Source organism: Nomia melanderi, chromosome 5 (assembly GCF_051020985.1).
Source record: "Nomia melanderi isolate GNS246 chromosome 5, iyNomMela1, whole genome shotgun sequence".
Taxonomy (NCBI): Eukaryota; Metazoa; Arthropoda; class Insecta; order Hymenoptera; family Halictidae; genus Nomia; species Nomia melanderi.
In genome coordinates, this window is record NC_135003.1 from 1,726,029 (window position 1) to 1,751,187 (window position 25,159).

The 25,159-nt window shown below is 33.0% G+C and overlaps 2 protein-coding genes across 2 annotated transcripts in view; one reads left to right on the forward strand and one right to left on the reverse strand.

The window, feature by feature from the left end:
- LOC116424750 (uncharacterized) overlaps positions 1-16,794 on the reverse strand; it is a 119,183-nt gene extending 102,389 nt beyond the window's left edge. Inside the window, exon 1 of the mRNA XM_076368040.1 lies at positions 16,116-16,794. Coding sequence (XP_076224155.1) covers positions 16,116-16,244 — 129 coding nt within the window. The 5' untranslated portion in view covers positions 16,245-16,794. The remainder of the gene's footprint in view (positions 1-16,115) is intronic.
- Positions 16,795-17,038: 244 nt separating this feature from the next.
- Col4a1 (Collagen type IV alpha 1) overlaps positions 17,039-25,159 on the forward strand; it is a 42,885-nt gene continuing 34,764 nt past the window's right edge. Inside the window, exons 1-2 of the mRNA XM_031971673.2 lie at positions 17,039-17,428; positions 18,800-18,842. Of these exons, the coding sequence (XP_031827533.1) occupies positions 17,409-17,428; positions 18,800-18,842 (63 nt within the window). The 5' untranslated portion in view covers positions 17,039-17,408. The remainder of the gene's footprint in view (positions 17,429-18,799; positions 18,843-25,159) is intronic.

The following is a 25,159-nucleotide window of genomic DNA, read 5'->3' on the forward strand; positions in this document are numbered from 1 at the left end:
TGGTAAACAGTCGTTGAACTATTTACTCCAGCAAGTATTTAATATTGTACGTATCTCAAACGCGATATCTTGTAAAATTGTACAGTTAATTGTATACTTTCGAGGTGAAAGACTGTGAAGTAAATTGAAGTGATTGTAAAGTAGAAACAATTTCGTGACATTATTCATAATCCTTTAAGAAGGGTAAGGAAATATGGAAAAAGTACCATAGGACGTTCAAAAGCGATCAATGATCGTTAACGATATGCAATTTTCAGAATTGCATCAATTTCAGCAGCACAAGGAAACTCGATTACGATTTGCAGAAAAATATGTTCACTGGAAGAAGAAATGGCAAAGAGTCATTTTCAATGGCAAAAAGAGATTCTCGTTGGATCGAGATCGATATCGATAATATTTTGCATATAGAAACACAGATTTTCAGTCGTTGCCAAGCAGATAGTGGAAGAATAATGGCGTGGGTTGAAATTGGCTATTACGGCGGCACTGAAATTTAATTTACAAATGGAAAAATGAAGAGTTTCCAATTATTTTAATTTATTAGACGAATAATTTAAGGAACATGCAGTAAAAATTGCAGGTCACAATTTTATTTTTGAAGAGAAAATATTCTATTTTAGAGTGACCGACATACTAGATTTGGACGCCATTAAAAATTGTTGGATGCAATTAGCGAGATTAGTATATGCGAAGCGAAAACAACTTCATTCAGGAATGAAAAACTGTATCGACCGAAACTGGACGTCATTAATCAGAAAATTTCTTAAAAAGTTATTTAAATCTGTTCCAAGACATTTAATCTCAGTTACACAAACAAAAGAAGGAACTACAAATTATTGAAATAATATTTTCCTGTAGGTAATAAGTAGTTTAAGAATTGGCTATCTTTTTGACACACTGATTTTTCACTTTTCAATATATATTGTAAGATAAGAGTTTTTCTTTTTATAATAAATGTATTTAGATACATTAAAATAATTCGTTATTCTTATTAAATAGCATAAATATCAAAAGTAATTCAATATGTACTTTTAAAAGTTAAAAACATCGTATTTATATGGTATGTTATCTTTTTATCATTGAGTGTATTACATAATGAAATAGTTACTTTTCTAATATTAAATGCATTTATTTAAGTAAAAATAAAAAACAAATTGATTGTTTGTTACATATGTTTGAATCTCCGAATTTTTCGGGTGCTAAATTATATTTCTTTTTGCTTGTTACATTTATTTGCCGTGTTCTAACCCAACGAACATGTTCTTCAAATTTGAGATAAACATTATAAATCAGCAAAAGAAAAACGCATCCGAGTCAAGAAGACTCTCCGTTCAAAAAAAGGAAACGTTCCGATAATAGAATATTCCGAAAAGTCTACTTCTGTACTTTCGTATATCTTACCAAGAGCACTGTCAATTCGAATGATCAATCATTGCTTTTAGCTAACCTAATTATTATCATGATGACGTCGCTGTTATAATTAGCGTTGTCGAAGCCGATATCATCGATTTCCATGAAACGAACGATCCTTTGGTGTTACGTTCCGAGCTACCACGGGATTTATGTATACGAGCGACTCGACCGATCAGCGGCTCGTGGCGATAAACTCTTCACGCGGTTCATTAATTTCGGAGTTCTTTTTTTCTCTGGTGCGTTTACCGAGAAACAGAGGACGAGAATGATCGGACGTGAATTAGAATATTCAAAACGGGTGCGGGGGGAAGAGAGATGGGTGACGAACGTGCGCCTATTAGTGGAACACAGCGGGTTATCGATATGCTTATAAACAGACCGTCTATTCTCCTCATGAGAGCCACTTTGTTATCTTCGATTGTCACGCTGAACTGTTTCATTCATGTTCGTAATAAATAACTCGGCTGTGTGATGTCACTTATGGCTTCAGCGCCTCACGATCTAACATCCCAGCGTACACCGATGGTCGGCTGCAATGTTCGAATGATTAGAATGATTGTGTTACGATATATTCAATGTCCCATTCAGCTTCTGTTTCTAATCGATATTGAGTTTGTCTACAAATCTAATTCTGCTTTTGCATGAACTTTCTTTAGATAATTTTGATTTAACATAAATTATTTTTCTTTTGTTACATGATTGGTTTGATTTAACACAAACTAGAACAGAAACTTATTTTCTTTTTACACGTTTGATTTAGTTTAATAGAATCACCCAAATTTTAACATGCATTTTCGTATGGTTTATTGTATCATTTTACTATCTATCGTATTAAAACGGAATTAAATACATTCATTTTATTTTATTTTAACGCTAGCTCGACTACTTTTTATAATTTCATATTAATTTTTATATAAATGACAAAGTTATTTTAATGATAGAGATCAATACTTTATTATTTACAATTCATCATTAACATATATTTCATGTATAAAAATATGAAAAAAATTAGACGTAGGTATATAAACTATTTGGTGCAAAAATTAAAAGTACCATAATATTAGGAATATTATATAAATACTTGTTAAAAATAATACAGATATACTAAAGGTAGGTGTAAGTAACACTGATTTAGCGAATTAATTATATCAAACAGGTTACATAAACATTTCGTGGATCTTTTCATATATCGACTTGAATACTTTGCATTTGTTAATTATTTCAAATTAAAATTTTCGTTGTATTATTTTCTAGGAACCAGTTCTGAAATTTGGTATGCATAATATTTATCTTGTAAGTACTACTTTGTACTTTTACTAACACATTCCGCACAAACATATCTAAAAAGTATCTAGGAAAAATTATAAGTAAAAATTTTAATAGTCCTAAACATCGTCTATAAAATCATCAAAAACGTCTGTTCTTTGAGTGTTAATATTAAATTTGTGTTTAGTTTAACTGATTATAATATTTTGAAATAAATTTGTTAAACTTTGTTTAAGCTCCATGTATAACACTATAAACTTCACAACTTTAAAAATGTGTCTTACGTTGTTCTAATATAAGAACAAGTTTTTCTATTCCTTGAAATATTGTCACAGTTCCTGATAAAATCTGGTGCTGTTTTCTATCTTGATATTTCATTTATCAGAAGATATTGATAGACTCGTCTTTACTGTCCATTTTACAACATTAAACATTATATCTCAACTGGTTACTAATTTTAAAATGTACTATATACTATTATTAAAAATTAAATTCTTCAAAACTGGAAACAACAGTCTTTTTAAATGAAAGATTGGAAAGTTTATGTAAGCACAAATTGTACTGAAGTTGTTAATCTTTTGAAGTTTATTTACTTATGTTAGTATATAATAGTTAGATAGTAACCTAGATAATTACACCTATGTATTTATACGAGAATACTTTAACATTAGACTAAAGAATTTATATATTTATACTATGGATGATTGTACAGAAATAATAATAAAGTAATAAATTAAAACAATTAACCAAGAGTAATAAGGTTATTATATGACTTTGAATTCCCTAAAATCAATAATATCTTGACTATTGCGCGCCATTGGTTTTAGCAATGAACGCGATAAATAATATTATTATAGTAACAATTATTTAACACTTAACATTGCAATATCTGCTTTATACTATTATTTAATTATGTACATTAATTGATTTTTATTCAATGGCATTAATTTAATTTAAATACTTTGAGAAAATTTAATTGTGTTAACTTTCAATCTCTATGCTAGTTAATGTGTTCATATTAACTTAAAATATCCATTTAAATCTAATTTTGTAATAATCTACACTTTATTCAGTTAACCATTCTTATTCGTGTTCATATTATTACATGTATCCTAAAGTCGTCTACACTTAATGCTTGCCTGGTAACACATTCATAATTTTGTTTAGTTTAATATACCATTTATACACTTTATAAAAATATTAAAAACGAACGTATCAGATTTTGGTACGATGGACTGTGGCTACATGAGGACCTGCCCCTTAACAGTCAAGTAACTAAAGATATGAGGTAACGGTAAAGGACGCGTTTGTTAATAAATAATTTTAGAGTGTGATGTCACGCGCAGCCTTCGCGTAATGAAACCAATATCACGCAACGTTTTAATAGGCAAGCAACAATTGTCAATTTGTCATTTGTCCTAAACTACGTCTGATAACTACATAGAACAACTAAATTTCGTGATTTCAGACCCAAGATGTATTAATTTTATCTCGTCCTTTATTACGTATTAATAACGAACCTTTTCAATAATATTATCCAAACGTAACCTCGTATTTAAATAATACTGAAAACATTTATACTATATTACATTACATGAACTAAGTAGTTCATAATTAATAGTAAATCAAAAATTTTACATAAAATGTTTCATACAATATGACCAAAATTGCAGGCAAAAACTTTAGGATTGAGAAAGATATAGGTCAAGAGGAAAATATGTTTATGCTGATACATATTGAATATATTCAAACTGACTTTCAAAATTTTACTTTTGTTAGTGAATCTCACTTTAAACGGTAAATTTTATTATCAGCTTTCTTAATTCTGTAACCTTATTTCATGCACTTTCTCATTCTGTAATTTAGTAAAATAATAAAATCATATTTTTTGTGTTCTTGTATTCGATCGTCTTGAGTCTTCTTTGAAATATTCGTTAGTGCAAAATACCATAGTGGGTTAAGATTTCGTTATTTGTTCTTTAACATTCCGCCTGGTAGAAAAAGCAATCTAATTCTCTTAGAATTACAATTTTTCTGTCAAAAGATCATCAGATGCAGCTGGTGCATTCACCACGAATGAGATCAGGTTGTGATGTCATTGACAGGGCGTTGTTTCTATCTAATAAACGAGTGGTGAATAGCGATGACGCTCCAATGATGTGCATCGTATCCTGATTAACATTGTGTCACGTTCCATTACGCGTAACCGCGCTTTTCTCAAATTTACAAGCCAGCAAACCGTAAATAGTTACACTCCATTGTGTGTGGTGGCTGCATAAATATTTGTATGACATCACGTTTCCTATTGTACGTTGCACACGCAATCAATTGACCGTTACTAGTTATTTACTACTCAAAGTTTTCCTATGATTTTCACCTTTACTTAATTATTAATTATCAATCCGTGAAACGCTTTCAGTTCGTAAATCATAATCACATTAGAATTTCAATCATGTATATGTTATTCATCATTGAACATTATTTAATCCACAAGTTAATTATTTATTATTTCATAGTATTATTGTACACGTTTATTATTTATTATACTAAATTAACATTACTGATACGAAGGTCGATGTGGATCTAGTAACAGTTTTTATTTCAACTTGAAATTTGTGTAAGTCAAAATCGTGCAGGGGAGAGAAATTATTAACGAAAGAAATGGTGCGTTTGATTGGTTATTGGGACATGAATTTTTATTATTTACTAAAGTGGTAATATCAACGAATTGGATCACGAAACAAACAGAATCGAACGAAGCGAGCCAATCAATTTTTTATTTATATGGAATATATTAGAAATACATTTTAAACGGTGCGAAAGGATATACTAATAAACTAAGAAATTAATTTACAATGAATGGAATGAAAAAAATTGGTATATTTTATTAATGTCTCTGACAAGTTTTAATTAAAATAAAAATTTCATCGAATTTTATTTAATATTTTCCTTCTGGGTTTTAGACGCGTATATTCGTTGTGTATGTTAGAAATACATAAAAGCAATCTCTGCAGTTTCTTAATGATACTTCTAATTGTAATAGTTTGTGAAATGAAACTAAAAACGACGCGAAATATATTAACGATGAAGTATCTGTGTATGGTAAGATTTCATAATTATAAGGGATTGTATAAGGTATGGAAAATATCATTATATGAAGCTATTTCACATTTTGATATCTACTCTACTTATGTTTGGTTAAATATCACGACATACTGAACTGTGGAAAAAACTAACTACTTGTTGACAGTCTCGAGTGCACTCAATTATAATGAATGCTCGGTGCTTCATTCATTTAATGAAACTACTTGCGTGCTCTGTCTAATCAAAAAAATTAGTCGATATGAACCATAAACATAAAGAGGTTAAGTATGGTCAATGACATATTTGCATACAACTGTTCTAGAACGTGATGTCATTCATGTAACGCGTTTTACTACAAGTGACACTATTAACGTGTTCTCAGCTGCTGGCGTTAAGAGGTTTTCGCGTTATGAAGGCCATAGTGATTACGGCGATTCCAATTTAATAGTAAGGACAGATTTAAGGAACATAACAGACAAGTTTCAATACGATTGGAATATTGTTTGTTCACGTTGAAATGTTAAACATTTTAACGATATTATTGTAGCAATTTTAAATAATTAACGGACTTCGTTTATTCTTGAAATCATCATTTCTGCGGAATACTTTAATGAATAATAAATTGAACAAAATATTATTTTATATACAAAAAATTGTACTACATTAAAGTTATTAAATTTTACTCCATTTTTGAAAATAATCGTATTATTAATCTGTATCACTGTTATTATCACACTTAGTATTATACTACTATGTATTATAAATGATTTTTCTACATTTACAGTTTTTATTTCACAAATGTGAATTGTTAGAACTACATTATAATTAAAGATTTATATATTTAAATAAATTTTAGGATATATCTTTAAATATTTCCACGAATAAATTAATTTATAATTATTATAAGACCATTAAAAATGGAAAAGAATTATAAATTATATAATAAAGTACATAAAACTGATTCGTGCAGAATATTTTGGTAATATGTATATATTTATCAATCAGTAAATCAATCTGTAAATCAATTTCGATTCATAAATACATTTATTAATTAAACACACTTTAAGTAAATGTGAACAACAGTATTTGACCTAAATTGTACCAATGAAAAATTCAAACAATTGATTAAAATAATAAATCATTACAAGAACAAGCAACAAAAAATATTGAATATAGCCTGTATAAATAAGTAATTATAATAATAAATATTGTAAACAAACGAATCTATAAGAATATTCCACTGCATTTGTCATCATTCTGGTTGTTTTCAATGATTTACTTATTTAATTGTTATGTATAGTTATTTATAATTTCTTTGCTAATTCATTTAATACTTATCAATAAATTGGTCGAAGCAAATAGATATCGATTTACGACAAGGCAGCGCAGTTACGTCTTTTTGAAAAAAAAAAACAAAAGGAGACAAGTAGTTCGAGACGCGTTGCACTGAATGGTATTTCCAGGTCGGTAGACGGTGAAAGTATCACGTTGGCCGAGCCCGAAGGATCGTAAGGACAGAACACTTCTTCCCTATTTTTACCCGACTTCTCTTTCAGTCGCGTGGGTGGAGCAAGCTTACATATTTAGCGATGTGAAATTTCAGGTGAGAGGAAATGAATAAATCAGGAAATCGTAGCTATAGACATTTTGGAAACATGGGAAACATAAATATCGGAGGAAGATCGTGTGAATTACACTACAATGCCAGCGTGGGTTTCATATGGAGGTTTCGAATTCAGATCAAATGTAAAATATGTTTCCGCGGCCAGTATGAATTTTGCGTGTCGAAAGTGATTGTTTTATACGATTCGTTGAGTGCACTCAGTCAAATTTTTTATACTCTCATCAGAACATGGTACACTGTTGACATTTTGTATCGATGGTTTATAGAATTTTCCTATTTAAATAAATTGTATAATTGTAATACATTATCTGCCAGAACAGTGAATTATAATCGAATAAAACTGTAAATCAGTATTTAAATCGTTCTGGTAAAATTTATAACGGAGTAATTTTGAATGACACCGAATATTTCATTAAATCTGCCTAATTATTGTGTATTTTAAATTATTTCCTATGTATTTCAGTAAATAAATAGTAATGTAAATAGAGTAGATTAAACGGAAGGCTACGGAAAATTTCCTTATTCTATTTCAATTAACTTTGCAAGATTCAATATACTTTTAATAGTTTATTGCAAACTATTTAAAGCATAGAAAGATATCTTATGTGTAGATGAAATTAATAAACAATAGAAAGCCATTTTTTTTAACTAAACGTAGCTTTAGAGATTTTATTTTGAATTCCTGACAGGTTATTGCATGTTAGGTATTAACAATTACCATTGAGTATTATTAAAAAGTATAATATTAAATCATAAATTTTAAATGTAATATTACATCGTTGATTGTGAATGTAATATTAAATCGTTAATTGTCACGTAATAGTAAAACGTTATTAATAGTAGAGTGGTCCTAATTAATTGGTTCACATTAAAATTACTCTTTCACAACTGAAATATAGGTACAGTGGTATGCAAACCTTTATCTTATTAAACGCAGTATTGTTTCAGAAGACTGGCGCATCCTCGCAGCGTGATGGTCTTCAGTCGATAACAACAGGAAAAGTTTATCGTTATCAGAGGCAGACTCTTCCGATGGAAGAACAACAACCTACATATTGCAGACTAAGTTGTGAATTGTTTCATAATGTTCCTCGTTCAAAGGAAACGTCCTATTTTTTATTTAATGCATTTGTCAGAGTAACGCATAACTTACGCATAACGATATTTAAATCGACATCCTTCTATTTTTAAAGTTCCACCCGTGTTCTTGGAAAAGTTAGCGAAATCAATGACAGTACACTAAAACGCAGCAAAATTGAAAATACATAGAGAAAGGCAAATAGAAATAGAATTGTTTTCCTTAACAAGTGCAGTTAATAATATTCCCTTATTTTCAATATAAATTTTGTATAAAACGAACTTGTAATAAGGAAAACTTCAACTGTTTTTTTCCAGCTGCATAGAATCGCGAAAATATATTGTAAATGCACTATGATTTTATAAAAATCAGTAACTGCATTCGTATGACTGATAAATTTCGTTATCGTCGTGTTATGTACATACGACTGAATGAAATGATTCGAACCATTTGAATGAATTATTTGTTGGGAATATCGTATAAGGTGGTGATGACGAAGTGGATAATTTTCTCTTTCACGCATAATTTAGTAATAACAACCCACGTGAACGAATGTTTAACCAGAACTGTATCGCGTGTCTGGGATGCAGGTTTTCTCGATCAGTCAAGGTAAAGTGGTCTTACATTACGGTCTCCGAGAGTGTTCCGTTTGACACTTTCAAAGAACGTACACATACTTTTACATATGTAAACATATATTCTTATATATTTAAATGTCTTATTAAATTATTTATTAGTATTTACTATATTTTATTAAAAGGTAATGAAAGGTAAACAAAATATCCTATTTGACAACATGCAAGAAGCAAACATCGGTTCTCGTTAACCAGTTAACTGCGAGTATACACGTCATTTTAAAACTCTGAATGGTGCTAACTTTTTCAACGATAGACTATTTATTGTTTTAGTCAAACATGTATTTCCTTTTCGTTTCGCTTTAGTTTTTCGTCAGAATATTTTATAAGTGCATTTGACCTGCATTTGACGAGTACATACGTCATTTTCTGATTTCATTGCGCGTATAATAAAAGATTTTCGAAACTAAATTCCACAGTTAGCAGGTTTCAACAATCTAAGAATCAGTTTTGTGTATTGATATAAAATAATAATGTAAACTGATTGAAGTTTTAATGACAGTTTTAATGAATATTAATTATTTGATTTCATTGCGCGTCCAATAAGGGATTTTTAAAACTAAAATCCACAATTAACGGGTTAATCTAGGCTTCATAAACAATGTGGTCATAACAACCGTTATAAATTCTAGTTCATTTCTGAGAATAATTCAAAAAATATATTTGGCGAGTCTTATATTGTTTCTTATTGTACAAAAATGTTTGGGTATTTAACAATTGCTTGACTTTCATTAATGGAAGTATACACTTGCTGTTTTTTTCTATGCACCGATTTCTCTCGTCATTCTGCATAATAAAGGATTTTGGGTAAGTAATTTGAACCCCTAATTTCCAGGATCTAAATGGACAAACATTAATTGTTCTGGGAATAATAAAATAAACTGTGCAATAAATGCCCGTAAATCTATTGTTAAAGGAGATGCTGAAAAGTTTCTCTATTGTATATGGACAACAAACATTTCTATTATATATGTAATATCGATATAACATCGGTTCTGTATCGATTCTATGTGTTATTTTTCGGCTCTGAAAAAAATACAGAACTAAAATACAGAATCGAAATGCAGAATTGAAAAATAACAGTTATAGAATAATCGATATAGAACCGATATAATATCGGCTCCGTAGAACCGAAACTGATATATCTATATAATAACAGTTATGATTTTTATTTCGGTTGTCTATGACTGTTTCGGTCATAACCGATAACATAACAATTTCAAACAGATATTTTTGGAACGTTTTCGATTCCTGATTTTAATTCTAGGTGACTGAACTTAAATCAGTGTTACTTTGTGATCAATAGTTCGATTTGTAGGCTACGAATTAAAAATATGTATATGTTTATATTTTCTTTATTTGTTTCAAAGTAAAATAACTTAAGAAATCTACGAGAATTACCAATTCTTAATTAAAGGGTAGATAAACGTTTTTGTAACGTAGCCTTGGCAAATATTAAAAGTGTGCTCTCGTTCAGGAAGGTTATTGGAAATATAAATGTTCTAAATTCTTTAAAGCAAAATAACAATATTTATATATTACTTTCATTTTGTTATAAAACGATTAAAAATCAATGTGTGGAATGTTTAAAACGTAAACAAGATACATTAGAGCATCTCAACTTAGAAAAACATTAACTTCAGTAATCATTTTACAACCATTTTATTACACTATTCTTCCAAGAAAAAAGATTGAAGATCCGTTGTGTGTAAAATAAGTAGACACCTAATAAAAAAAAACCAACGAAATTTAATTGCCATTGGTTTTTGCCTCTAATATATTTGTTTTTAACAGCACTGAAAATTGAATTATGATTTGTAACAGTTCCGTAGATCAATATACGTGTAAATCAAACATTATGATCTGTTGTTAAACCTTTTTTATGTAATGAATCGTTTATAGTACTATCTACAACTATAGGAAGAATAATCAGAGAACAACAGTAATAGAATTGTTATTTTGGTTTCGACTTGAGAGTTTTCTTATGTTTTTCTACGCGGATATTGCTTGCCAAAAATATAGTAACAGTATAATTGTAGATAAGTAGTAATTATCTGCAATCTGATAGCAATTATTTTTGCAACTTTGAAAAAGTTAACTTGAGGTGCATTAGTCTAATTAATTTGCTGCTTTGAAAACAATAACAATAATCTGTAACAAGTATGGAAGAAAAAAATGATTGTATTTAAAGTTAATTTTATTATTGCCATGAAAACACCATAAAGTTGAATATACGGGATAAATTTTTGGATATATCAAGTATTATATCATACTAATGTACCTAAACAATGATAGTTTGATTTATTTTATTGTCGGGTATCACTCGTTTAAGTCAAATATTTAAATATTTTTTAAATAGTATTTAAATATTTCAATACCATTTTATAAATTGTTTTTACGAAATAGAAAGTACGAAATATCTGCTCAACTTTAACTATACAATTTAATTTAATAATCTAAATGTATCTTTTATAAGTATAATTTAGATTTTCCATACAATCAAAAATGTATATATTCAAACGACATTATTATTAGGATAAAATTCTATAATAATCCAAGAAAATTTCCAATAAACGAAAATAATTTTAAAATACCGTGGAAGACATCTGTTTCTGTCACAAATTACAGTGCAGTAAAGGCATAATGCAAGCAAAAAGGATTTCCCATCCATTGGCCACGTTATTTCTCATTGACAACGACATTCCCAAAATGTTTTCGCTGAAAGCATCAAATCTTTCGTCTGTGTGCGCACAATTATGATCGGACAGATTTATACTTTTACATTGTCGTGCTGGTCCAAAACATTTCTTCAAACGTACCAAGAAAGTGGAAGGTGACCTGACTCTCTTTTCAACGATTTCTCACGATTCTGAATGACTGCTAGCATAACCAAAAGACCACTGTCGGCGGTCTGAACGAAGCAAAAAAGGTGCCTAAAGCTTTTAACCTAGCGTTTATGCCGTTCCCATACCAGCTACTGCTTCCATTCCCTAAACCGTTCAAGTTCTTTCCTTTCATGTTTCCGCGAAGGATGCGCACCTCCGTTCGGGCGTCGAAATCGCCTACACGCCTGTTTACTTGGTGATTTCAACGGGACAAGAAGATGTTAGTGATACGAGTAAGCAGCGCGACGCTCTAAGAACTTTTCAGCATTAATAATATTTTTTCTCGTAAATAACACTCCCTTAAGACTTAAATAGTCACGAACAAATATTTGTTTCTTCCATTTTGATTGAATAAAACGATTATTACCGTTTGTGAAACTAACATTAAAGTGTAATACACCGTAATATTTACATAATAATAAAATCACAAAATTATAATATTTAAAACTTATGATATTAATAATAGTATTTATTATAAATACTGAAGAAATCAAACAGAAAGTAATGGACAGTAGTTATTACATTTTGGACATCGAAATTGCAATGAATTACTTTTCAAGGGAGGATTGCCGTCTAGAAATTTTTAAAATATTGATTTTCTAGGAATTTTTACTTGATTCATTTTTTAAGAATGCATACTTGAATGGATATTTTGAAAGTTTGAAAATTAACGAAGTTATAGGCATTCTAGACTGCCGCTGCTAGTTGAACTTTAGCATCACGTAAAATTCTGAACACCTCTTTTTCGAAATATTGTTTTTCAAACTGGCGGAACAGATACATTTCAAAAACTAATCGATTTCAGTAATATTTCTATTTAAATTACAGAATATACTTTTCCGCAGGCCCTGAACCGCTAATATCTGGAGATGTGTCACATTTACATACTTTAAACAATATAAAATTGTGAAAGAAATGCTAAGAACATGATTTTCCCTGTACGATAAACATATGATTACTAGTAACTCTAGTTTAATTTGCGATTCTAATTTGTTTAAAATTAGGTAAGACTAATTATCATTGAACACTAGCGGATGCTCAAGATCGTTACCATAATATTGTTTGAGAAAATAACCAGATGTATCTATTTGTGGTTTGTTTCTGTTCTTGAAATTTTTTATTTCTGCGATTACTATACAAACATTCATTCAAACGTTGGTGGTACTTGTTCTTTTAATAACTGCATTAACGCGCCTGCTGAGTTCTGTGCGTACAGCATATATATTGACGTCGTATCTAAATATAAACGGTGCAATTACCTCTGAATACCTATGTAACCAACATATGAATACGTAGTAATGATCGTGAAATTATTGAATATGCATAATATAGAAAGTAAAGACATTCATTCAGATCATTGTTTAATATTACGATTTGAGAATTTATTAATTTATTTTTAAAAATACATTAAAAATAAGAATCGTTCAAATGACTTGAAAGCTAGAATGTGTTTAAATATCATTAATAATTATTAAGCTTCTATTTAATTATTAATTGTTTTCATTTAACATAAACTATTCAATAAATGTTATACTTCTTTATCATCCGTAGGAATAAAAGCAAAAACTGCAAAAATTCAAATATTTATTTATAATAAGTCAAAAAGTGGTTACGCAACGGATTATATTGTGTAAATTTTGTGCTAATTGTAAAAACACTTAGGTATACATTATTCATTACCTCCGTTCACAAGATAAACTGTTTTAGCGGTCTATGAAATCACGCACGAGCCGCACGTGAAATCCAATATAGTGGGGGTAGTGTTTTATGCGGCCAGTGTATGTACACACATCTCTGTGTGTTCTTTGAAACATCCCAACTTCTATTTCCCCTTCGAAATTACATCGTACATCAAACAATTTTGAGATGTTCTAGGAGATTGTATAAACGTTAATGTAGTCGAGGAAAGTGAGCTATAAATATCAAAGTAAATTATCGACAAGGAAAAATAATACACCAAAAACGAATGTTCATTATAAATAACATAGAGTCTGTATTTTATAAACTTCATGATTAATTTAAGACTCATAATTAAAATATATTCAGTTATATGTAAAAGTAATTTTCTAAAAATGATTATAATTAAAATAATAACAACTGAAATTAAAATTGTTGTTTGTTTAAATGTTTGAAATATTAAAGTAACATGTAATATGTTAGTTTATACAATGTCTTGTACTTAATAAAAATGGCATCAGTATTTAGTATATTGTTAAGAGAGAACGTGTCTTTAATGTTTTTAAAAATAAATAATTTATTGCTCTATTATGCAAAAATATAACATCGATGTGAACATAAAAAATTTATTTTGAATTACTATCAGTATCGATAAAGCTTAATTCATGTTTGCAGATTACGAGATTAATTTCACAAAAATATTAACAGATCTGTTCCGTGATAGATAAAAACGAGTACGTCCATACAAAAGTAACACGACTTATATTTTAAGTGCATTTAAAATGTACGTAATGGTTGAATACACAAATGAAATAATTAATTATTCATCGTTCAATAGAATATAAATTTATTATACCACATTTCATTCGCGTGTAATATCAGAATTCCACGAAACGTTACACGAGATAGTACTGCCGGCTGAATTAATTGTTTGTCCTTGTTATCGTGCTTCGTATCATGACCAATTCGTGTAACCTAACACTCTTCAGCTACTGAACCTAGAAACTCTCCATTTTCACCGACATATAGATAAATAATTATTTCAAATATTGTAAATAGAATTTACTGTTATACTTTCAAATTAAGTAAAGAATACATCTATTTAAACATAAAAATGTGTCTAATACTCCACGAAAAAGTCATATTAATTAGTTTCAAATAGGATTCGCGTACTGTCCTCCATTTCTAAAACAACGGTTTATACTTAGCATCGCTTAACATTTCATTCAATGAAAATTCTAGCTCGGTTAACGCAAACAAAAAAACATTCTGATTCGTGAAATAATAAATTTTCGATCGTCTCTAATATGTGTTACAAACAATAAACACGAAATCTCGAACTTTTGGACTGTATTACGATCGAAAACATTGAACGTAGATCAACGACGAATATGTACCGGCGTTCCCACGCGTGTCGTGTGGGCACGAGCCACGAATTGCCGTTCGTATTACGTTCCTGAAAGCGGCGGAACGATGAGCATCGTTCCAGCTGCTCGTGACATTATCTCGTCTTTCGGTAAATTGTCCTCACCTACGTTCATAAAGCATACCCACATCTGCCGGCCGACCAACGATCGATTTTCTAGGTCTCTCGCGTCTCGAAACTCGAAGGAAAGCCGCGGTTTCCCGTATTTAGAATGATGGCGATAATGCCGTCTCAGCAATCTACCGGAAGCGATGCCGGCCAGTTGGTTCAGGGAACTTCTCGCGTGCCAACTTTAATCAGCCGCGTTTCGCGCAGTGAAAATTTTCGCGATAACGCGACTGCGGCTCTTTCTCCCTCTCTCTGTCTCTCTCTCTCCCTCTCTCCCTCTCTCCCTCTCTCTCTCTCTCTCCCTCTCTCTCTCTCTCTCTCTCTCTCTCTCTCTCTCTGTCTCGCTCACTCGCTAGCTCGCCTTCTCTCCTTCTTTCTCCCTCCTCTTTCTGCCCAGTTACTTTCTGAATTCTTACATAATCGGGTGGTTCGGGGTCGATCGGTATTTTGATCGCTTATAATCTTTGTTCGTACCTTATAAACGATTGCCGGATAAAAGTTCAAAATGAAAAAATTCCATGTTCCATCGTTACCGGAAATAAACACGCGTTAATTGTAGACAATCTCTAAATATACACTATATCGGAATAATATGAAATTGTAGGACAAGTAGATTTTAAATTCTAGAGTAACGTGAAATCATAATAAATTCGGAATATATAAAAATTCGGCGTGGACCCCGACTCGCGGAAGTTCGCAGCGTTTAGGCTGTCAACACTGCCGAGTTAGAAATCGACGCGAAAATAAAACACTCGTTTCGTTACGATGGGTGCTGAATGGCAACGTTACATTCCGATTTATCCGTAAAAATGGAAAGCATCATCCGACGAGTATGCAAGTACATATAAATCAGTTCGGGTGGTTAAACCGCGAGAAAACGTCACGCGACTGCGATATTATAACAAGCAGACACACTCACCACAGCCTCGTTGACCGGTATCCACGTGACGACCAGTAGGGCAAGGACGCAGGTGACTCGCAGGATAACCGGGAACGGACGTGACCTGCAGGCTACGGTGGTTGACGTCGCCGCGGCCCTAGGCCGCATTATGCCGTTGGCTGTTCCTCCTCCTCCTTCTCGTTGCTTTGGCGCGCGGTTACCGTGTGGCGGGTCTCTTTTCCCGTTTACCTGTCGAACGTGGGCCCTTAAAATAGACGACGCCGATCGGTCTCGGTTCGTTCGAATGGCGACGCGCGTTCGTATTCCGTTCGTCTCGCAGAGAGTTGGGTGTCGGTGGCTGGAAAACGGTGCGGTGGCTGGTCGGCCAGCCTGTCGACGCAGCGCGTGTCGAAGGGCCAGACAGACGGCCCGGTTGGCCCGTCCTCCCGATCAGTCGCTGCTTCACCCAGCCAGACAGGCCGAAGTCGGTGGCGGAGGAGGCGCTCTTCTCTCTTCTCCTCTTCACGGAGCTGTATCCTTGCGCGTCGCAGCGTTCCGCGTCACGGTGGCGGGTAGATTCTCCCCTCTCGCTCTGCTCGCTGGTTCGCTCGGTTCGCTCGGTTCGCTCGGATCGCTCGGTTCGCCTCGAGCCGAGGAGAGACCTACGCCGCGATCGACATCGGCTGAGGCCGTGGAACAGTCCTCGTGCGACGCGCGACCGAGCTTGCCTCGACCCGGTCACCACAGTCCTCTCCTCCTCCACCTCTTGTTCCTCCTCCTCCTCCGCCACCTCCTCCTTCTCTTCTTCTTCCACCTCTTCCTCTACTCTTCGTCTTCTTCTCTTCTTACTTCCCTCTCCAGCGGCCTGACTCTTCTTTCCTTCCTCCACCTCCCTTCCTCGCTCTTTTGCGGCTTCTCCCTCTGTCCTTCCTTCTTGCGCCCTGCCGCCACTGGTATCTTCTGGTCCCGCAGTTGGCGGAGGCAGGCTGGAGAGTTCGATTCTCTGGTCGCGACTGGAGAGAGCAGCGGGGGAGGCAGGACGAAGAGCGCGCCTGTATGCGGATAGCGCGGGATCTCGCGGAACCGAGAGAAGTCTCTCTCTCCCGATCCCTTCGGCGGAGGAATTCTAGCTGGCGTGGCTCGGCGGCCGCCTCCACCTTCCTTCCCTCCACCCGAGTTCATTCAGAGCCCTCCCTGGATGGGATGGTCCACACACCACGTCTACTCGGTACCGGGTTCCCCGCGATATTTTGTGACTGCCTGTCCGTGCGGTGCTCGTGTTAGCCTGTGCTCCTCGGCTCCCTAGACCCGTCGCGGAATAGGGAGGTCGACATGACCCGGTTGGGATTGCGGTGAGTTCCAATTTATTTTGCTATTATACGTTTTCTTCCGACTTTCCTCTATCTCATACCATTATCAACATCGTTGTCTTCTTCTTCTTCTTCTTTTTCTTACTTCTTTCTTTTATTCCCGTTCCTCTTCTTGGTGGAGTTTGTTGGTTCGTCAACCTGTTGTTACGTCAATGATCGCTATATTGTGCGAAAACACGTGCATTCTGTGAGCAGTGTGCAACGCTAGCTGAAAGTGCTTTCTTTCCGTCGGTGACACGGAAGTATTCTTCCTCGATAATCCCCGACTGGGATATGTCTCGCGTCATTGAATAAAGTAGTCGTTTTCTTCTTGTTCCGCCAGTGTCTTCTTTTTACTGTCCGTCCCGCCTAACCCTTTTGTGCCTCGTCTCTCATTTCTTTTCGCACTGTTTCGTCGGTCTTTTATTTCGCTCCCTGGACTTCGGTCTCCGTGCGTGGTCGCTCTCGGTGCACGCGCCACAAGTGTTTCCATGACAGACGGAGGGGGCACTTTCAACCCCTGCTACGGCCCGACGAAATGACGAGTGGATCTCAGGGACAACGACGCGTGTGTTTACGGTCGATTATCCTTCGGAAGAGAAACATTTATGGCGTGGACACTTAATTTTTCTTTTTCCTTTTTTCTTTTCCCTTGTTTCTTTTTTTCTTTTTCCTTGTCCCTTGTCCCTTTTTCCTTTTTCTTTTTCTTTTTCTTCTTTTGATTGCCTCATGATTTCGATGTTGTTCGCTCGATAAACACTTATCGCGGCCGGTTACGCATGTGGATAACCGAACACGAAGAATTATGAAATTCTCACGAGATTTTGTGCTCTATTTATAGAATGAGATTCTGGAGGAAAAAGGGACAGAAATTTTCATATCTCTCGTTTCAATTGCTCCATTCTCTCTGTGAACTACTTGTTCCGGTTTAGAACGTTTAGTCACTTCTTTTTTAGTTTGTTTTATAAAGTGTCTCAGAGAAAGAATGAAAAAATTGTTGTAGATACGGTGATACGGATTAAAATAAATGTTTTTCGAGTCAGCCTGACAATGTTGAACATTTCAACGGGAACGATGGTCAGCCCTGTATCAATAGATAACGCCAAACAGCATTTCTTTCATCGACTAATCAACTGACTCTTCAATTTTCCTATAATTTAAGCAAATGTGATAGGATTTAATAATTTAACTCTTTTCTCCATTTCAATTGATCTTACATCTGATTTAGAAGAAAAATTCGAAGTTAATTGTTGCGCATCCTACAACTCAGCTCGTAATACTCTCATTTCTAATGAAGACTCTTTATTTCGTAAAAACTTACTTTATTTTTTATGGAGTTTATTTTTAGGCGGTTTTCCGTGTTTCTCTTTACAGATACATCGCATCCGTAGTGTTCCTGGCCGGGATTGTCAGCGGGGTATGTAAAATTGATTTATTATACATATAATTTAGTCGCTTTGAGGGTATGACACAAGTGTCACTGAACAAATTAACTGTTCAATCTGCGTAAGAAAGTATATAAATTTAAAATATTCAGTAGTACGTTCTTGCATAGTAGGGCTTTAATGGTAAAATTAGTATATTTAACAAAATATTTTAAGAAACAATCTTACAAATACTGTATATCATTACCTGTTAGAAAAACTCCGTCAAAGAAAGCGTGACAAAAATACTACTAAGAACCAGTGATCTTTTTACTTTACATTGATCTCATTTAAATGAATTATAACTAATAATTATTTTACTATCAAATTAATTGCAACTTCCTTGATTTCACAAATGACGTAGTACACTTGCGCAACGTCACAACACTTCATCCGACAAATACATTCTGTTAACTCTAATTATCAGTAAATACTGAACACTAAAAGTTATCAAGAATAAAAGTTCATAGCAAATAATACCCGAATAAGTTAATAAAAGTATATTAAATAATTTCTTATATTTTTAATAGACTGAATATATTATTACAATTTCATATCGCTAAAATAAGTTTAAAAGACTAAAAAACACGAGCAACAATAAAAAGGAAATTTTATTGAAATTTCTCTTTCATTAAAATGTTCGTAGTCGCAGCCATAATAATTGCATACAACTCGCAGACCGATCATATCGGTGTTCTTATCGGACTCCGTTCATGCAATCAACTCGTTAAAGACACGTGCGATTTAATACTTTGATCGCCATGTCACTTGAATTCAGATGGTCCAGAGTTTGGCATGGATTTGAAAATGGCAATTTTAAATGAAAAATTAGAGCTGAATTTCGTTGGATCCATGAAACGTAAGAAGATCAGCCTCCCATCAGAAGGGAGCCTCATGAAAAGTTTTGACTTTTCAGCTTCAGTTTCATTCAGAAAATTGTTTCGACTGTTGGTAACTGCTAACTCGCTGGCGAACGTATTAACGCGTTCGATTCGATCCCACGCTTCTCGCGAACGATACGCGGTTCATTCATGGATTCACGCGTTCGCGAGCGCGTGCACGTGCACGGGACGATTGCGTTGCACCGGGTACTAACCAAGAACTTGGCTGAATCGAGAGGATCGCGTTTCGATCGCGTCGGGCCGTGTGATTCCGCGGCGCGTGCGGCTCGACCTTCCCCTTTCGCGTTGCGCGAACACGCTCGAAGAGTCGACGAAACAGCGAGGGCGAGGAAGCTCCGTCGAAGGCCGGCGAACCGCTGAACGGCGCGGCGCGACGCGGAGCGGCGTAACGCGCGCGGCTCGCGAGACTGTCGATCGTCCGCCCGATTAGATCATCTGGAACGTTGTTATTTCTGCGTTTTGTCGAGATAATCGTCTGAGAGGCGCGTGGGTCTTTAAGCGATTTTCACGATCTACGGAGGAATCGGTCTACGATCATGATGCTGTTTGAAAATTACGAATCAATTTATTGGATGTTACACTTACTCCTTAAATTATCCATTTATCTACGTGTATCATATATTTTACTACATTAACACATTATCTTTCTGGTATTTTGTACACTGGCATCGGCCAGAGGTCCAGAATTTTTTATACAATTTGTGTAATCGTTATGCTGTATATACAAGCAACATAACTTTCATGTGAGGGTTTGTAATTCACGTATTTTTTCCATAAGATTGTCCCTTTCTGGCGAAAATTTGATTTCAATTTGTTCATTTATATTTAAAGAAGTAAAAATCTATTGAAAATTTTCGTCATTTTACTAGTAAGAGAAGTAATGTTTTTTCGATAAACTGTGTACTATATTTTCTTATTGAATACACATTAATTTTGGGTAACGGATCAAGGTTTATAATAATATAAACTGTGCTTGATGATTTTGTGCGCGACATTTTTGTACACAGCAGTATTTTTATTTGAATTTTATACACAGTGGATATTTGATGTAGAATAAATTTTTTTGGGTTACACCAAAGGGAAAAAATATAAGCAGTACAGTAATCATTTTTTGTATTCACATAGCTCTTTTGCCCTGAATAACATGTACTTGAAACATATGTTCCTGTTCTACATAACTAAAGCTTCAAATAAATTTCAGAATCAGAATTTTGAGACCGTTTATTAACATTTTTTTTAACTATTTACTTGACATTATGAAGACGATTTCTGAAGTTTTCCATTAAACGTAAAAAGGAAAATATGATTTCGGTTAGAGTGCTCTAACACATATTTTTATTATGTAATACGCGTATGATATTAGAGAGTAAATACGATGATAAATAGATTGGACGTTGAGTTCTGTTTTGCGGTTACTTAATTTAACCCCGTTAATTTTTATTTGAAAATAAGTATTTGTACCATCCATTTACCATTTTATGTTATTAAATTCTGAAAATAATATTTGTAGAAGACTTAATATGTGTTTGGAAGTGCAAAAATATGATTTTAAAGATTAAATGAAATGATTCTCAACCTAGAAAATATTTCTTTACAATTTTTCTGAGACCCAAAAGTTTCTCTCACGGAAGTATTTTTTATCAAAATACTAGCTATGCACAACAAATAACTGCTTCAGGAGAATATTATTCAGTTGGATTACAGATAACTCGTAATTTCAGCGAAAGCAAGTGGTAACACTATTTGTGTTAATAAACACATTATATCTCTAATTATACTTTTCGTATATGAAATGGATAAATTAAGCGATCGATGTTTATTGGAGCTGAATGTTGCAATTAATAAAAAATAATAGAACATAAATGATACAATCAGATTCTTAGGTAAACATATTTTTCTATTTAGATGATGAAATTGGAGAATTATAGTTACGTACATAATACTGTTAGTTATCATGCGTTCACTATTATCGTTCGTTACTACGTAATCAAATATATAAAAAACGCTCGAGTATTCACGTTTCTTCTTAACAGTATTACATATTTTTCCTGTTGTGGCCTTACATTACAGAACAAAATTAAACACAAAATTCTATTTCTTTACTATGAAACGTATTGCAGTTTGATTTGTTTACTAAATAATTTCAAGTATTACAGTTATAATTTGTATGTATACATTAAAAACCTACCAGTTTGAAATTTTAAAATTGTCATTCTTTAGATAAATTATTTTTTACACGAAAAAAAACATTACGTTAATTGATTTATTTATGTATCATACAGGCCATGACGCTTACACATTAATATATTTTGGTAAATAGATATTAGTCTATGCAATTTAAAGTAATAAAAACATTTGTTCTAAAAGCCATTGGGCTTCACTCCTTGATATTGTAAAATTTATTCATGTTTACCAAATTTCATACACGATTCAAGTTTTACCCAAAGAAGCACTACTCTAATTGGCAATACTACTTTATAAAAATTTGTTATAGTTTCTACTGATATGTAGATCTAATTGTAAGCTGCAAATACAAGTATTCGCAACTTCGGAAGATATCATTGTTAACCTTCTGTTGAAAACCAGTTAAACTTCTTTGTCACATTCATCTTAATTATGGCAGAAATACTAAATGTAAATTCTTTTGCCTTCATTATGATTCAAGGAAATGGAGAAGATGAAGTTTTATCAGAATCCTTCCTTCAGTAAGAAAGTCTTAAATTGAAAGGGCACTGTGACTTGCAAAGTTTTCGTAAGAGAACTATCATTCATCACTTCGTAAAAATAGAGGCCATTTCTTCTGACTTGTACCTGGTACATTTAGTAATCAAATTTTCTACACAAATTATATTTCAACATTAAAATAGTCTATTTTTTGTATTAAATAATATAAATTAGATATTTGGAATCTAATAAAGTAGATCAAGTAGTAATCGCCATTATGACTACTTATACAATGTATTGTAAGTCATATAATTACATTTAATAAGATCTACATGCTTCAGAAACAACATATTTAAGTAATCGTATGTATAACCTAAATGAATATGTTCATCAAAGTTTAATAACTAGACTTCCAATTATTACTCATTGCTTATATACACAGCATATACACTGTATCTGCAGCATGATTCATAAATCAGTTATCGCGATGTTCAAATTAATTCTGATAAGACAATGTCAACGTGTTTGAAACAATACTTTCATTAATATGATTTCATTAATATGATTTTATTAATACAAATCTATTTGTATAACGAAGTTGTTCCCGAAGGAATTTCTATTATATACAAAATTAAAGCTATCTCGTATTTTTTAAGTCATGTCATGAATTTTTTCCATATTTTTACATTAGATAATATGAACATAATATTGGGTGCCATTTTAGTTGCATACATAATTAATTAATTACTTAATTTCAACTAATATATTTAATTGAAGTATATCGTTCAAGTCATCATTCGAAACAACGTATCTTTGTACATGTTGCATATTCGCAGGAAACTTTGACAATTATTTAGAAGTTCCACCATCTCACTGATTTAAAAGAACTTACAATACAGTGTCAATGATATCATTCCGAACAAATTGTTTCTGTATATGTTACAGCTGCTCGGCCTTAGTTTTCAAGATATTTGCAAAAATGTATTTAACATTACATACTATAATTCGCTAGATTAGATTAGATTAGATTAGGGTTGGTTGGTTGTAAGTTATTTCACATAATATATAGAAATTAGTTTCATTTAGATAATAGAGATTAGTATTAATGGTACTAGTTTCTGCGATGTGGTCGTGCAGGGGCAGGGGCGGAGCCCTGTTAGCTTCACCCCGAAAACACTAGCCTCACCAATGCCCATCTCTATTATCTAAATGAAATTCATGCATAAGCATACACCTATATATTGAAAGAAACATCAATAAATGACCGTGAAAGTGAAAAACTTAAGTAATTTAATATTTTAATGCTTTATAATTTTTTAACCAATATTCACTGTTGAAACATTTAAAAGGCTAGGCACATAGGGCAATGACCTTAACAATATATGTCAAGATCAAGATCATACGAGGAGTCGCCTTTTTTTTCAAATAATTACGATGGCTCTCTTTTTCCAGTCATATCTTTGAATATGGAGTATAAAATAACTACTAAATCCTATTTGACACTAATATTTCATGGAAGGAAAAGATTTTTCAATTTTTCTTACACAAGTAATGTCTTGACTTTTTAACAATAAAAATAGTATTGATCCATAAACTATGAAAATTATGATCAATATAAATGGGCATGACGTAACAATATTAAAAAATCTGTTGAAAATTTAAAGGAAACTGCTTTTCTTATGAATTTTTATGGATTAATATTTTCCAAACATTATAAAGAAAGTCTAATGTAAACATTCAAAGAACTGATGTAATATTCCGAACGAAACGATGCAGGTAGCTCGGTTAGCTAGCCGGCTCAACCATAACTTTGAAAGCATTTTTCTGTTTACTTTGAGCGCAGCAACTCCAGTTACGTTTGACTGATTGACTTTAAATTTTTCATGTAACTAAATACCCAGACCTAAAAAGATTTAGCATCTACTAACGGGGTTTTTTATCAAAATTTTTACTTCCCAGTTGTTGCAACAAAGGAAAAGTTATTTTTCTAAAGAGAACGTAACTTTTTACTTAACATGCTGCCATATTTTCCTCTATCAACATTTTAATAAACGACCCAGAAAGAAAACAGCTACTAAAATAGTTAATAGATATAAATTTCATAGATAATCCACACCCGCTTTAGGCTTATCCTATAGACATTTAACATTTTAGGTGTTTCACAAATACAACTTGTTATTTTAACACTAAAACTACCAGACGCGTCAAAATGACCCATTTCTGATTTCTTCTTCTTGCAATTATTAAAAAGATAACAGATGTCCCTTTGAGATATTATCAAAGAAATTGATTTAGCAATGCGTAAATTGATTTATAACTAATTAAAGCTTTAATATATGTACTCTTGGAGTTTGTATAGAGAATTTTCAAAAAATCAATTTAACTGCTCATTTTTAGTAGTTGCAATGAATTATTAAGAAACAAGTATTGCCTGTCGATATGAAACAACTAAATTTCGACAAACCATAGCAAAAAATGGTTTCGATAAGCAGCGTTGCAATTTCGGACACACGACTGTCATCACTCTTCTTTCTCGAGGAGCATATTTTCGGGCGTTGCACGCTGAGGACATCGATAAAACGAGGATCAATCGTGGACGCGATAACAGGGGTACACCACGGGTCCTGGCGGATTTGCCGTCCGTGGACAACGCAAAGGTGTTAAATCCGAAATAGGGCAGTCGTCTGTTAGCGACCAGTCCGCCCACGGCATCGTAACCGCGCGCACTGTAATTTTATTACGCC